This window comes from Rattus norvegicus, chromosome 1 (assembly GCF_021556685.1).
Source record: "Rattus norvegicus strain SHRSP/BbbUtx chromosome 1, alternate assembly SHRSP_T2T, whole genome shotgun sequence".
Taxonomy (NCBI): Eukaryota; Metazoa; Chordata; class Mammalia; order Rodentia; family Muridae; genus Rattus; species Rattus norvegicus.
In genome coordinates this window covers 168622445-168639702 of record NC_141534.1, presented here as the reverse complement: position 1 = coordinate 168639702, position 17258 = coordinate 168622445, and the positions used below count along the sequence as shown (strand labels likewise).

The window sequence follows — 17258 nt, the reverse complement described above, 5'->3', positions numbered from 1 at the left end:
AATGTTTATACTACTAGTCTCTTTCAGGATCCTAGAAATAACCTTACTATTTAGGACCAGCAAGCCTAGGGGTAAGGAGCCCGACAATGGTGCGGCTCAACTTTCCCTCCACTGGAATGAAGAGTCACATGCCTTGTGAGCTTAGAGCAAACCCAATGTGTGCTGTGCCACATGAGGTGACTGTCATGGTTCATCAGGAGCAATACTTCATGAATCACCGATCTCCATTTGCTACGAACAAAAATAGTACTCTATTGCCAGTCATCACCAACAGAAAGAATTAAAAACACTCCAACCTTATATGAGTAAGAACTCTGACACCACAAACATGAATTCTAAGTACATCACAGGTCACAGTTAATGAGTGTTAGAGAGAGGTGACAGCTTTTTATCTATCTATCTATCTATCTATCTATCTATCTATCTATCTATCTATCTATCGAACTTGTTTGTTCTTTTTCTGAGAAGGGCTGGAGCTTCCTATGTGAGCTCGCCTCTGCCTGAGTACTAGGATCACAGGTGAGCCCAGGCTATTTATATTGATTTTTTTTTTTTTTAAAGACAGGTTTCACACTATGTCAGGCTGGCCTGAAACTCATTATATAGGCCAGACTGGATTCCAGCTTGTGGGAATCCTCCTGTCTCAGTTTTTCAAATGCTGGAATTGCAGAAGTGAACCACCACATCCAACTTTGGAACGACAGTTTTTAACATTGCTTTTCTAAGTCAAGTTTCCTAAAGGGTCATTTATCCTTTGATGTATCATTTATTCTTACATGCATCCTTTTAAAAACTATAACTTTTTTGAGTCAGGGTCTTAATGGAGACATAACCAAATTGGTCTTGACCTCACTTTGTGGCCGAGGACAACTTTTCAAAATGTATGATTTAATGCAATTTGATAACTGCACAGATAAGCACCACAATCATTGAGACACAGAATATTTCCACCATCCTAAAAGGTCCTATGCCCCTTTGTACTCCCAAACCCAACAACTCATCTAATTATTGTCCCTAGAACACTACCTTTTCCAGAACATGACATAAGTGGAGTTTTACAATAGGTGCTTTTGGTGTGGCCTTCCTTTAGAATAAGGCTCTTGAAGACACCCTTTCTGCTGCATATACAGCAGCTCCTGTTCCCTCCTGTGTGTGCAGGTGGAGATACTTGTGGCTGTGCATGCAGAGGGGAGAGGAGGACTTGGGTGTCAGCTATCATCCTCTGTCACACTCTGCTTTATTCACTTGAGAGAGGTCTCTTCTAGTACCTGAAGGTGGCATTTCAGTTAGGTTGGCTGGCTAGCAAGCTCTAGAACTCCGTCTGTCTCCAACCTTCAATATTGAGTAATATGGATACTCATACCCAGCTTTTTTTAAAAATGTGGGTACTTGGGATTGGAACTCAGGTCCTCATGCTTGCACAAGCAAGCACTTTTACTGACAGAACCATTTCCCTAGTCCTCTTGTTCCCATAAAAAAAGGGGAGGGGTTCGATTTATTGCTAGAGGTATGGTGACACAAACCTTTAAAGGAAGCAAAGAAAACATCTCCGTGAGCTTGAAAAATGGATGGGACTATACGGTAAGATCCTATCTCAAAAAGCAGAATTATTCTGAATTATGCTACGGGGGAGGGGTAGGTGCAGATGCCTGTGGAGTCCAGAAGAGTGTGTCCAATTACCTGGAGCTGGTGTTACAGGTGTTTGTGAGCTGCCTGATATTGGTGCTGGGAACTAAATAAACTCAGGTCCTCCATAAAAGCAGTATGTGGTCTTAAATAATCTCTCCAGCTTCCCTTGCTTTTGACCCCTAAACTATGGATTGATTGTATGGATATATGACAATCTGTCCATTTGCTACTTAATGGACAAGAGTGCCTTCCAGGTTTTAGTTGTTCTACAAATAAAGCAGCTACAGGTATTTACAACTGAAGTCATATACTCTAAGACAAACACCTTCTTTCTCTAGGGGTTGGTATTTCTGGGCTACATGGCCAACGTCTGCTTTCCTTTTGAGAGAAACCGCCCACATGCTTTTGTATGCAGCTGCATCATTATACAGCCCTACAACAATGCATGGCAATTCTTTTTGCAACTTTGCCAGGACTTAGTACATACCATCATAATTTTAATTTCCATTTCCCAATGACTAAGGTCATGTCTTTCATGTGCACATTTTCTACCTATCCCTTACTTAAGTGAAACATCTCAAGTCTTTTGCCCACTTTAAACAGAGATTAAGTTGCTTGTCTTTTAATTGATTTATAAAAGTTCTTTATATATTCTAATACTAATCCCTTATTAGACATGTTTTCACAACTTGTTTTTGGAGGAATTAAAAAATTAAAATGATTTAAATTATGCCTTTTCTCCCCATACCACTTCTCTCTGCACATATACTCTGATGAAGGGAATAAAAAGACTTAAACTTTCAATTTGCAAGTACCCTTGGCCTACTGGACCTTAAGAACAATCTGTACTTGGTGTCTGCTATTTTTATTTCCACTGTATGCTCCCAACTACCCTGGGACTTTAAGGAAAGCTACATCTGGAGAAACGACTGTTGTGAAAACAGCTTTTGACATACACACATCCCACACACCCGCCCACCCCGTATTTCCAAAGCCCTGTTCTGGTTCGCCAGGCTTCTGGAATGGTCAACAGTCGTCACACTCCACCGGTGGCCATTGTCCACTGGGAAAGGTAGGAGGCTCCCAATCCATCCTTCAGTGAAAGAGCAAATAGTGGAGCCTGTGGCTTCTTGGACATCAAAGTTGCACAAACAAGGCCTGGCAGACCCTGCCTCTCCGCCTCCATATCCTGCAACTGCCATCTGAAGGAGTTTCTCCAAGCAGGTCACGACTTGCAGCTTGTCATCCCACACATCAAAGTCTCCACCACACACGAACTGGGTGCATGGGTTCGAATCAAGTCGCTCGACAGCGGATACTCAGACATTGTGTCTAGCTTTAATCCTGTGTTTTCCCAAGTAATTAAGCCTTCTTGCTTATGAACTTGTGACTAAGTAAAGCATCACTGAGAGGTTGTAACATCAAAGTGCTGTCCACCGTCTGTCCGTGTTTGGTAAAATTGGATTTCTTTTCCTTCTCAAAGAAAGACTAATTGAATTTCACTGAAAGCTCCATATATTTGGACTAGCTGGGGAAGGCTATTCGAAGCCGAAGTGATCATCCCAGGACTGTGTGGCTTAGCCTTTGGTTTGGTTGGGCCAGAGTACAACACAGAATGGGGCACCCAGACTCAGGCTAAACAACTGCCTTGTGGCAGGAGGCTCATCAAGGGCTCAGAAACCAGTTACTCCTACTGTTAAAATTCTATCCAAGTTGCTACTAGGGCTGAGCAAAGAATGGTCCTGGTAGAGTGTTAGTAAGTCTTTAACTATTGAGGACAATGGCCATTATATACTCAGTATCAGCAGTCAAACTGTGTGTGTGTGTGTGTGTGTGTGTGTGTGTGTGTGTGTGTGAGATTGTGTATGTGTGTGATTGTGTGTGTGTGTGTGTGACACATATTATATTCATGGGCACATATGTGTGGAAGCTAGAGGATATTGGATGTTTTCTTCAATGCTCTCTACCTTATTTTTTGAAACAGGATCACTCATTGGACCCACTGAGCTTGGTAGGGCAGGCCAGCCAAGGCCCTGGGACTTGCCCACTTTTGCCTTACCAGGGCTAGGATTAAATGCAGGTGCGTACACTGTCCTACCCAGCTTTTTATGTGGGTCTTCTTATATAGCAGACTTTACAGGCCAAACCATTTTCCCACTCCCTCAAGTAATGTATTTTCAGGACAAAGTTTATGATTGCTACCTCTCTGAATCTTCATGTGGCCCAGCACATCGGCATCTGACACAGCATGGTTAAATTTTGCTAGACATATGAAATAATATAAAAGGAACTTCAGAACAAAGTTTCTCTTTCCAGAAAAACAAAACTCCAAATTATTAATTGGCTTTATTAGTTATCTAATTTACAATCAGTACATCATACTCCCTCTAACAAAATTAGAACTCACTTAAGTGTGACTCAAGGTTTAATCTCAAAATAGAAGAAATTCAGGAGACTGCTACATTATCAATATTTTACACAAACAACCTACTTTTGGAAAAGAAAAACACTGGTTCAATATCCATATACAACTATCTTTTCTTTTGAAAATATTGCTTTGATCTCGATCCAGTTTTAAGTAGAGCGTGTGTGTGTGTATGTATGTATGTGTATATATATATATATATATATATACACATACATAGTTGATATGAATATATATGCATTTAATTTAAAGTCACTTCAAACCCTTTTTATAAATAAAGGAGTAAATCTTAAATTAAGCTTCTGTGCACACTTATAAAATTTACAGTGATAACACTGCATTTCCTATTCAAAAACTAAATAAAACAAATACATTTGGAAATCTCAACTGGTGAGAAGTTAAGCTCCTTAAAGATCTGAGGCGATTATGTTCTAGATCCCTATGGACTTAACACGTTAAGCTGATGCCTGAGGGTAAACTGTGTTACTGGTCCACAGGCTGCAAACATCTAAAGGACGCAGAAGCCCTCTGCTGTCAGCCTTGAATGAAGGGGCAGGGCCTCTCTACTTTCCATTCATATTTTCCTTCCAAAGAAATCTATATGGCCAGAGATCCATCTATCATTGATCCTATTTCAAGTACCTAACAGAAAGTAGGGACCCCAAACTTTTGTTATTATTAATAAATAAACCCAACCAGACAAGTGTCCCATTTGGATAATGGAAGGAAGAGGAGGACATAGAATGGATGCTTAAAAACCCAGTGTGTGGCCAGCTGGCTCAAGGGGTAAAGTACTTGCTGGGAAAACATGAGGCCTAAGTGTGAACCTCAGCACCCATGTAAAAGCTGGGTAGGGCACTGGTTCTCTAACTCCAGTGCTGGAGGTAAACAGAGCCAGGTGGATCTGGGGCTCTGTTAGCTAGTCAATCGAAACAGCAAGTTCAGTGAGGGACTGCACCTCAAAAAATACAATAAAGAGTGATGTAGAAAGCTGCCCAACATTGACTTCTAGTCTCCATAAGTACACAAATCAGTGAGCATACCTACATACATGTGACTATTAACCTTGTATATAACCTTCTAATATACAACATTTAAAAATCAAAATGCTGGTAATTAGGCTGGGCATAGTGGCACACACTTAAATCCCAGCACTCAGGAGGCTAAGGCAGAAGGATCAGGAATTCAGAGTTAGCCTGAGCTACATGAGACCATATCTCAACCCATACTTCCAAAGAAGAGGGGCTGGGGATTTAGCTCAGTGGTAGAGCGCTTACCTAGGAAGCGCAAGGCCCTGGGTTCGGTCCCCAGCTCCGAAAAAAAAAAAAAAAAAAAAAAAAAAGAACCAAAGAAGAACTAGGTTCAATTTCCAGCATCAGTTAAAAAACAAAACAACAGAAAGGGAGAATTTAGGGTTATGCCCAATGTGTAACAAATATAGTATTTGTGTGAAAAAAATCTTTAAAAAGATAAAACATACAATAAAACAAAACCAACTAGTAATAGTCTTAGGAACCAAGGAAGCCAACACTCTCACAGGCATCACTGATTTGCTAAGACCCCTGGGTAAGGACAGAGCAACCAGTTACAGCAACACAGCACTGAACTCAGACAGCATTGACCCCAAAAGCACATCTTCAAGCTATCTGGTCACTAATTGAGTGTTACTAAGAAGAGTGCTGTTTCCTACCCAGTCTCAACTTTGCAAATACCACACACAGAAGAAACACACCATTTGCTTCTTCACCACTGGCTCTTGCCCACAGGTGGAAAAACGTGCAAGTTGGGGAAGCCGGTGGGGAGGTGGGTAGAGAGTCATCGGTGGGAACAATGCATATGTGTGCTGTGTACACAGAGGTCTGTCTTGGTCACTGAAGAGAAACCTCTCCCCTTTATAACCTGTAGCAGACAATTCTTACTCGACTCATAGGAAGCAGTGAGACTCATTCTGCTTCCAGACCTTTCACTCCTCTGCCTCACACCCTGCACCAGATCACTGACTGACACTATTCTCATTCTCTCTTTCCTTTCCTGTCCACCCCCTCTTTTTGAGTTTCTTGGAGACACCTTTTATTCCCTTTACTTGTTTACTTGTACTTCTTTCCCACATTAAATCATGAGCTGCCCAAGGTTTGATTTTTTCAAAGACTAGCATAAGGCCCAAGAATACATATTTACTGAATGTCTGGGAAAACAATTTCTCATGGAGAGAAACAGGTACTCATGGAGTCCTGAAATTCAATGAAGGGTCAGAATCACAACTGCATTCTCTCCAAAGCAAACTATACATAGTTTCTTCTTTTATCTTTTGTTTTATAATGCTGCAGATTGAATACAGGGCCTCAAGCAGCCAGCATGTATCTACTACCTTTAAAAGATAAAGGCTTGGAGCTGAAGATGGCAAACAAGGAAATAGCGATTGGGACCAAGTTCATGATAAAAGCAAAGAGAGACCTATCTCAAGGAGAGCTACATGTTCAGGTGATCTGAAGCAGATTGCCACCTTAAAATCCCAGTTTGATGGCTCTCCTCCACATTTTAGATTCTTCCAAAGTGGCCAGCACTAGCAGATAAGAGCTTTAAAGACCTGCTTGAGGGGAGAATTAAAACTGGTTCCTCCAACTATCAATTTGAGTAGTTGCTACTAAAGGGTCTAATATTCTTCTGAAAGCATCCCTTTAAAAGCTGGCATGTCTTACTGGTAAAGTGCTTGCCTTGCATGCCTGAAGCCCTAGGTTCAATTCCCAATACTGCATGAAAAATTCTAAAAAAATTTTTTTTGTTGCTGTACAATTTCTATCATATAATTACAACTAGAGTGACTATATACTTTGCTCCATCAGACTTATAGAGACCCTGGGGCAGAGATCAGAACAGCCTGGTCTGGAGCACTAGGAGGGAGTACTGACATATAGAACAGAATGCACACCACGCATGCTCGGTTAGCCTGCCTACCTGACTTAGGTAAATAACTTTTTTCTCTCTATGCTTCAGTTTTCTTAACTGCAGAACGAGAGTAACAACAGATTTTGTGGAGTGGCTCTGAAAATTACAAGTAGTTACCTATGCTACGTCTGGTGTGTGTTGTGTGTGCCTGTGCATGCATGTGCTCATCCCTGGGGAAGGAGCAGCACTAGAGGCAAATGTTAGGTCCACTGACTTATTTATTTATTAAAGTTTTGAGACAGGGTCTCATTATATAGACCTGGTTGGCCTAGAACTAGCTATGTAGACTAAGCTAACTATAAAGTCAAGAGATCTAACAGCCTCTGCCTCCTGACTGCTGGGGTTAAAGACCCGTGCCACCATGCCCAGTCTATTCACCTTAGTTTTTTACACATGGCCTTCATGGAACCTAGAACTCACTGACCGATCGGCTGGCAAAGAGTCCCTGGGATTCTTGTCTCTGTTCCCACAATCCTCTCCGTGCTGGGGTTACAGATGTACTTGGCTTGTACATGGTTCTAGGGATCCAAACTCAATGCACTTTAGTGACTGAGTTATTTCTCCAGTCCCTACTTTTGATCTTTACACAATAGCTACAACCTTGAATGAAAGAAATAGTAGGTGGGAAAACATCACAGCTACCAACAGGCAGGAGGGTGAAGTCTCGAGATCCTTCAAATAAAAAGCTACTAGAGGGGGCAGTAACTCAAGGCTTCTCAAGATGATAAAAAAACTCACACATACACATGTAACCATTTACAATCTATTGGTTACTATGATAACACCAATGAGTCTTTTTTTTTTTTTTTTGGTTCTTTTTTTTCGGAGCTGGGGATAGAACCCAGGGCCTTGCACTTCCTAGGCAAGCGCTCTACCACTGAGCTAAATCCCCAACCCCACCAATGACTGACTCTCTTAAGGTCGACTGTGCTGCTGGGATCTGAAACCACATGTGGTTCTCAACATCCACTATGCAAGCCCAGCACCTTGGACAGCTCTGAATAGAAGGAGATTCTTACCTCTCATTGTGGCTGATGGCTGCCACCATCAATGCTGTCCAGCCAAGTTTGTGCCTTGCGTTGACATCTGCACCTTCTGATAACAGCCTGACAAGAGAAAGAAGATATTTTCAGTGTATGGCTAACAATGGACAGTACATTGTAGAATGCACTAGAAAAAATATAGGGCATATAGTAAGTGCAAGGCTGAGCTGCACAACATAGTGATACCTCAACGGATACACACAACTATGGAGGCTGGATGAGTCTGGAAACAGACCTTTGTGCACTAACAACCCTCAATCGCAGCCTCTGATCGTCACCTGATCCTTCTCCTTATGCCCTTCTCCTTCCCAGATTGTCCCTCTTCCCTATTGTCATCCTCCCAAGCCATCTGAAAAGGACTTTGCCTTAATATCTTAATAGTGATGCTATGACATTCCTACTTCCCTGGTCCAAGAATCACTCAGTTTCTTTGCAGCCTAAAGTTCTGCCCTCAGGCCATGTGATACATAAACCTGGTGCCTATACCTTCTCCTTTAAAAGACCTGACAGGCCTAGTCTTGTCTAGATAGTTCCTTGTTCACAAAAGGAACCTTGCTCAGCTCTATTTTATCATTGCTATTTGGAAAATACAAATCTTTCAACCCAAAAAAAGTAGGAAGGAGTTTTAGAAATGCTAAGTTAGGTTACCACTAGAGCCCATGCAGAACTATTGGGACCTACGTGGTAGATGCTTAGTACATAGGAGCTCAGTGACTGTAAAGCAAACCAACAGACCCAAGGTAGCACATCACTGTAAATCTGAATCCTGGGTCCTGGTCCATAGAACACAAGGCAGACAAAGACATGTTGAACAAAGTTGTGTCTTACTTAGCACCTCGTAGAGCATGGACTACTCTCTTGGAACTTCAAGTTCCTGAGTTTATTTGCTCTTCATAAGCTTAAGAAGCAGATAGTAATCCCTTTTGTGGATGAGGAAACAGGTTTTAACAAGGGAAAATGACTTGTGAAGGGGTCACAGCGGGTTGATAAGGATTCTACAGATGGACTCTCCTCATCTCATCTTATCAGCCTACCTCCAGACAGCACCTCTCTTCATATAACACAAAAGGAAGAGGCAAACTGATTTTGCCAGCCAATGGCATAATTTTGTACTAGATTTTATATGTGGGCAAGAAGAAATGATTTCCTGGGACCTATGAAACCATTTCCTTGGGGACGGGACTTGTGTGGGTCACAGGGCATACATGTATGTGGTGTGAAAAACAGGGTCAGTATCCTCAGGATCATCTTTTTCTGTTGGCCTTTATACCAGCAGGACAGGCACTTGTGCATGCCTCCTCTTGGAATACTTGGCAATACAAGACTTTTCATTTTGTTTTTAAATAAAGTTTTTATGTTGCCTATATCAGCTTTGAAATTACTAAGCAGCCCTAGCTGGCCTTGACTCATGAACCTCCTGTATTAGCCCCTGGATGTTGGGATTACAGATCTAAGGAATACAAAGGATATATTGCTGTTTTTAACTTGTGATAATAAACAATTTTGGGGGTTGGGGATTTAGCTCAGTGGTAGAGCGCTTGCCTAGGAAGCGCAAGGCCCTGGGTTCGGTCCCCAGCTCTGAAAAAAAGAACCAAAAAAAATAAATAAATAAACGATTTTGAACTACTTACATATACAGGGTTATCTTTTCTGCAAAGTTTTTCTTTTTGGTTAGTTTTAAGAAAAAAAACCTCTTGGCAAAGGGTGCGTGGGGGCGGAGGGTGGGGGGAAGATCCTTTTGACTTGCTGTCAATGCTTACATTGCTAAAACAATGTAAGTATAAGATTCAAACTTTAAGGACAAAGGCTAAGACTCAAACTTTAAGGACAAAGGCTGCCTTAGGGAAACAGGTGGCTGGGACTTTAACACACTGTCCAAAGAATTTAGGATAATACCCTGTTCCAGGAAATGAGCTAACCATCCTTAGCAGTCCCCCATCCGCATGAGCTAACCACGAAAAGGGAAGGGCTCTAAGCAATCCCCCATCCACGCACCAAAGATATCTCACCATTGATGAATGTAAGGGTCAATGTGCATCATCAAGGACCAACTCATGCTGTTCCACTAGTGTATAAAAGGTGTGTGCTTTTGTTACTGGGGGTCGCCTGTCCCGACTACAGGGCCACCCCAGTGCACTGGATTATTAAACCTCTTGCTTATTGCATCAATCTCCGTCTCTGTGTCTCTGTGAGTGGGACCTCCCAGATGTAGGGTTTGGGGGGCCTATTCCTACATAAGGCCAGTTCAGTATTGTAGTACATACCTTTCATTGGGAGGCTGAGGCACTAGAATTGCTGCAAGTTCAAGGCCAGCCTGAAATATACAATGAAACCTTATCTCAAGCAATAACGACAGAAATTAGAAGCCGAGTGTCTAGTGTAGCAAAAGCTCTGCACTTCCTACCCTAACATCCTAAGCAGTCACAGCCCCTCAGTGAACTTCAGTGAGGTCAGTGAAGACTGCACTCTCACTTACACACACACACACACACACACACACACACACACACACACACACACACCCCAGGGAGGGGTTCTGAAACCTGGGGTCAGCCACAGGAGAAGGAGAACCATGATGTTCTTCAGGGAGACCAGCTCTCAAGCCCAGCTCCTGACTGAGCATCATTCTTCGAAGCCTCTTGGGGCCAAGGTGTAATGGAAGAGAGCAGGGATCCAGGCTCTGTGGTTACTTGCTGTGAAGGAGAGGATGCTAACCCCTCCCATGCAAGGTGGTTGTCAGGGCTGAGAGACATACCATACGTGTGGGGCTCTCTGTAAAGAGTGATGTCTGGTAAACTGAGGAAGAACCAGAGCTAACCTCACCAGCACCACAATTTATCCACTTGTGCTGAGTCAGAGATGGGGAGGGCACTGTGTTTCCTCTGCTTTCCCTCAGTGCAGAGCATCCCCCAAAGTTAGGACTTCACAAACCAGATCTCCTTATTTTTGTTGCTTTTTGTCAAGTGAATGCCCAGCAGGCACTCATTTCAAAGTCCTGAGCCAGCTGGGTGTGGGGTGAGGCGGTAACTACCTGCTGAGAGTGGTTGAAAGGGCCTCTGGGGCCAGAGAAAGCCACCCTTGCTCCCCCTGGTGATTTTCACCAATGGACAAAATGCGGCAAGTGAATTAATCTCTTTTAAAAAGAGCAATGCTTGTGACAGAGCACGGTGTCTCAGAAAAGGTTAGGATTCCATCATCCCTGAGATGATGAGTAGAATGCTTAATGCAGGCTGCCAGTCAGGGCAGAGCAGCTTGTGTTGCGCTGGGGAGAGGGGGTGGGCACAGCAGGCTTTCCTGGGCTCAGACTTGTGGCCAGCTCTCTCTAATAAACTAACTCTCCCGCTTGGCAGGGCACTGGTGGGTGATACTAACTGGGGATGGCTCAGGGTAGCAGACAGGAGAACATAGCTGACAACTAGAGTTGAATCCCAGCTCTTGCACAACTCCCAGGGTATACAAGGCAGAAAAGATCTCAGTTCAAACACATCTGCTGCCAGCCACTTACTGAGGAATGGCCCATGGATAAATGTATGACTTAGCTTTTCTCCATTTCCTCCCACAACAGCTCCTGCTCTCTGTTTTTGTTAGTAAAGGAACAGGACCTGGGTATGGTGGTGCATGCCAGCATTCAGAAGGCTGGGGCGGGAGGATCACCGTGAATCCAGGTCAACCAGAGCTTATGTGACAGTAGTACCTAGTCTTCCAGAACCCGCCCCTCCCCCAGCCTTACTACACATCTGCATATCACACATAGGGTGTCAAGAGATAAGTCAAATAGATCAAAATGGCTTAGGCCTGTGGTCTATAGTAAGGCACTGTGAAGATAGTGTGCTTGCTTGTACCGTTAGCATCACTGGTCATTTTACACCAGTGATGGGAGGACAGGGCACGGGGAATGGCTCAGAGGGTAAGGGTCCCTTGCCACCACACCTGATGTCCTGAGTAAATCAGGATGGCATAAAAAAATAGCAATTACCCAATGTATCTGTGGATAGAAAATAAATTGCCCCTGGGCAGTGGTGGCTCATGCCTTTAATCCCAGCACTTGAGAGGCAGCAGCTGGTGGATCTCTGAGTTCAAGGTTAGCCTGGTCTCAGAGCCAGTTCTAGGACAATTAGGTCTACACAGAGAAACCCTGTCTCAAAAAGCAATCAAATAAACAAACAAAAAGAAAATAAACTACCTAAAACCCCCAGGCGAGGGAGGATAGTACAAGCAGAGCCTAAGAGCAAAGAAGGGAAAAAAATCTTCCCTAGTAACCAGGAATGTGAGAGGGCAGCAGGCTAAAGAAAGGCCAAGAGGAGATCTCTCTCTTCTGGTAGGAGCCAGAGGGCAGCAGGCCTGCTTCACTCTGCTCTGAGCACTTCCTGCAACTGCAAGTTCTACTGTTGTTTTCACAACAGTGATCACAACATTGCTCATTTTTGCTTAACCATTTTCAAGTTTCATCCTTTAAGGTTTCCCTAAAATGGTCAGTTTGCTTCCCAGTCCCCTGTACTAATCTGTATTAAAACAGTCAACATTTGGCTGGTTTGTCTAACTTCTTCAGTCACTAGTAACCTCCAGAAATGACCTGTTTTCATCTGCCCCACCTCCCACCCAATTCCTGCCCTGGCAGTTGGCACATGGGAGTTCTCAGGTTGAATCTCTATAGCACCTGCGTGCCACCAATACTTCTCTGCCTTGTGGTGGAAAAACTGCAGCAAAAGTCTTGTTTCAAAGTACTTAGGCTCCTGTGTCTAAATATGTTTGAGGCACTCAGACTCAGGAGTGGGCACATGGTCTGGAGGACTGATGGTCATGGGTTCTAACCATAGCTGTTAGGTACCTGATGTATTGCTCAGGATAAATCTACCTCTGTGGGCCCTTATTATTTTTCTGCAGTCCCTATTACTTCTAAAATGTTATCATTTTAAATATGTGTAGCATCTGGAGCTGGAAGGATGGCTCAGCTGTTAAGAGCATGAGTTATCCTTGCAAAGGACCTGAGTTTAGTTCCCAGAACCTATGTAGTGACTCCCAACCACCTGTTAACTCCAGTTCTAGTAGATTCAATATCTTCTTCTGACCTCCAGAATAAACACACACACACACACACACACACACACACACACACACGAGAGAGAGGGGGGGTGGGGAGCGCACATATACACACACAGGCAAAACAATCACATAATAAAGATAAATAAACCTAAATTATAAAAAAATATACATATAGCACCAAAATGAAAACTGAGAAATAGATTCCTAGTGGACCTGACACAGTAAGACATCCAAAAGGACAGTTTCTTAAGCTTGGTTGCTTGCAAAAAGGAAGAAATCCTAGGCGGGCAGATGCACATTTAAGTCTTTCAGACTAACTAGCTCTTCTCAGGGAAAGAAAGAAGATACCACTTCACTTTTCTCCCTGTTTCTTTATGACCAATCAATACAAAGCGGCCAGTGAACTTCAATCATGCATTGTTCCAACTGATTTCCGGATCCTTTGCAAGAACTGGCCCTCAGCTGCAACCAGGGAGGGGCTGAAGAGTGGGAGCCCTGTCCCACCTGCATCAGAGGCTGGAAGCACTGAGCCATGAAGACCCAATCATGATCACTATCTGGGCAACAGGACCCTGGTCGGAGCCGCCCAGAAGGCCCTGTTTACAGTAATAACAGCACCAGGCCCTCTGTCTGAGCCGAGACAAGGCGCCTAGGGCTAGAATCCCCAGGCAGCCTCCATCTGTGCCTTATCTCCCAGCTAGCCAGAGACAGGGGGGTAGGGGGAGGACAGCAAAGGCTATTTGTTCTTGGACCCCAGTCTGTGCCTACAGATTTCAAGGTAAGGGCCTATATTATTCCTGACTGTACAGGCACAGGGCCCCTTTGGCTTCTTTTGCACTGCCTATTTAAATTGAGCACCAGCCTCTTAGGCTCAGCTCAGGCCCTCTCCTCAAGGAAGCCCTCCAGGTGCCTTTGTTTTCACTCTTACACCGGGTAGCCTCGGGAAAGCAAGCGAACAATGAGAGTACAGAGACTGGCATTTGTATAGCACCTACAACCCAGCTGAGTGAATCGAACACTTCATCCCCCAGCCTCTCTTACTACATACAGTGAGTCTCAGTGTTTGGAACATAAAGACTGCCCTAAAGAATCAACAGTCCAATCTTTAAACACACAGATGAGCAGCTTCACCAAGCCTCTCTGGGAAAGAACTGAACCAGACAGGAGCCTGTCTCTGCCTCTGCCCAGCTGTGTGCCCACAGACAGGTCCAACTAACCTCTCAGAACCTCTTTCACCTCACCTCATCGGCCTGCCAGAACCTCCTAACAAGAGTGGCCATATGTCACAGGAGTGTGAATGAATGTACAGGGTGTTTTGCAATGGTAGCTGCTACTTCACTATCTGTTCAAATGTTCAAAGGCAAATGGTGAAGGACTTGATCTGCAACCTTAATGACACTTGCTGGTCTAACTAAAGCCCAATGCTGGGTGGCCAGTCTTTGTCCCATTCTTTACAGACATCTGTTATGTATCAATGTGCAGACTGCTATTTTTAAATTGTTAAACTTAGAAACCAGCTACAAAAATAGCACCACAAAACCCTTCACAGGTCCTTGACATGTACTACTTTAAACTTTGATTTATTTGGTTCCTAATTCTAATACATTTTACTTGCCCATGTGAGAATTAATTTTAGACATTATGTCTCTTATCTCCAGATACTTTGAAATGTATTTCCTAGTACAAGGGCAGACTTCTACAGAACCACCAGCAATAATGGCCAAAGCCTCAACGTGGCAAAGATTCAACAAGTGCAGATCATAAACAGAAAAGAATTCAAAAACTTAAAAACCCCTGCATCTATATGTTCAAACATAAACAGATATTTTTGTTGTCATTATTTCTAAAAAATAAAACAGTATGCCAAGCCAGAGATGATTTAACTATACAAGAATATATATGTAGGCTTTATGGAAATACTATGACATAATATATAAAAGGCTTGAGCATTTGCAGATGGGGGACCCATGGAGGATCCTGGGACCTCTGACACCCACAGGATGAACATTTTATCCCATATTCTGCCTATGTTCAAATGTCTCCAGTTATCCTAACAGTTTTCACAGCATTCTAGTACTGTGATCAAGATGGAAGACAGAATCAATGTAAAGATCAAACACTGTGTATCTCACTTCACCTAGAATAGTTCAACCTTTCTGCGACCTTCATGTTATTGGCATGTTTTGCACTGTAAGGCCAGCTTCTGTGTCTCCCTTTCAGCTTTGAGGTACCACTTCCTCCACTCATCACTGTGTAAGCACTTCCGAGGACTAATGATTAATGAGTGGGTGTAGACTTCCACATACTTGGCAAACAGCTAAAATACAAAAAGAACCCTGGAGACCAGTGCCATGTGAGCGGTGGTCAGGGCAACAAGGCAACAGGAATGACTTTATGAATGCAGAGTTTTTCTATTAGAAGGGATAGCTACATAGGCAGAAGCATGGATTCCTCTAATAATCTCCTAGGATTCCCTAAAGCACACATCTCTGCATCCCCAGGGAGCTGTGCCTGGCTGAGACTAGATGAGACATGAACACAGAACAAGTAAAGGCGAGGAGCGACCCAGGACACTGTCATGTGGGACACCTAGGCCCAGGGCTACAGCCTGTCAGCAGCTGCCTTCATGACTGCTTGGTCCAGGCAACTGAAGTGTGGGAAAGGGATATGGGCGCCACCTACTGGCCCCAAAGCAGGACTCTGGGCTGCAGCAGAGGGCAGGTGGGTGCTTGCCAGGAAGCCTGTCACAATTAGCAATAGTGGATCCAACTCCTCAAACTCACTGACAATCATACAACTACAGTCAACCACATGTAGGTCCACATGAGATTTTCAGTGAGGAATAGACTGGGTAAAGCTAACCAGAATACCTGCCCCCACCCACGGGTGACAAAATACAAAATAGTTCTCAAGAGGCATCCATCCTCTGTACTGGGGACTGAGGGATGAAATGGGCCAGTCACAGACCTTGTCCACACAGAGAGTGCTCAGTTTGAGTTTGGAGAGGCATAATGGAACAGGTTCCTCCACCACTAATAATGCATTATCATGGGTCCTCTCAGATGTCTGTACAGGAAAGCAATAGTAAAATGTTGGCTCTTCATATCTGGCAAACTCTTGAATGAAGATTTGGAGATTGAACTCTCTCTACCACTGAGCCATAGCATTACCATGGCTTACCTTCTTCTTTCTTTTCTTTCTAAGTGTGTGTTTGTCTGAGTTTATGAGCATACAGGATGTACAGCTGCCTGCTGTGGGTGCTGGGAGCTAGACTCTGGTCCTTTACAAAGTAGTAGCACTCAACTGTTAGCCACCTCCCAACATCCTCCCCATTATTTTTGTTTAATTTTATGTATTTATGTATTTATTCATTTATTTTTTGAGACAGGGTTTCTCTGTGTAGCCTTGGCTGTCCTGAAATTTGTTCTCCAGACCAGGGTGAACTCAGAGATCTGCCTGCCTGTGCCTCTGCCTTCTGAAATGCTGGAAATAAAGGTGTATGCCAAGGACCACCCAACCCTCCCAAGGCTTTTTAACTTTCAAAAAGTTGCCCAAGCTGCCTATGAACTCACTCTGTAGTTCAGGCAGGCCTTCAACTTGTGATCCTCCTGCCTCAGTGTCCTGGTAGCTAGGATTAAAGTCCTAAATAATGGACTCAAATGTGGAGTTCAATGTCTCATCTCTCAGTGGCTGACAGCAGTGCTTAAACACTTGGCATTTATGATCTTATCTGATCCTAAGAATTAGACAAGAAAGCCCATCTCACACAGTGACTTCAGATTCCATGGCAGTAGGTGGCTGCCTAGAATTGTAGCCCTACTCACTCTATGCTTCCCACAGCACACAACCTGTGCTCTCTGTACTCAGCACTGGACAGCACACCCCAGCTCTCTGACAGGACTATAGCTGACAGAAAATCATAAAGGAAGAGCCTCCAGGGGGCAGGTGATCTACACGTTTGTTCCATCAGAGGCTTCTCCCCTAGAAAATGAAGGAGAGGGAGAGGGAGAGGGAGAGGGAGAGGAGGAAGGGGAGGGGGGAGGGGGACTCTTCTAGTCTCAGCATTTGAACACCTTATCTTCACAGCAATCTCCCCACAACCACCAACTTCACACACCTATAAGCAGTGTCTTCAGTGGCTGAGCCTTTGCTCCAAACCAAGCTAAGCAAGC

General features: G+C 43.8%; 1 protein-coding gene across 6 annotated transcripts in view; it reads right to left on the bottom strand.

Annotated features, from left to right (window-relative positions):
* The window catches only part of Clpb (ClpB family mitochondrial disaggregase), a 122585-nt gene that overhangs the window by 91490 nt on the left and 13837 nt on the right, over positions 1-17258 (bottom strand). For all 6 annotated transcript variants that reach the window (XR_015639221.1, XR_015639227.1, XM_087587223.1 and 3 more), the window contains 1 exon segment: positions 8020-8106. Coding sequence is in view for 2 of the 6 variants with exons in the window: in XM_087587223.1 (XP_087443349.1) it covers positions 8020-8106 (87 nt within the window). In the remaining 4 variants the exon portion in view is untranslated.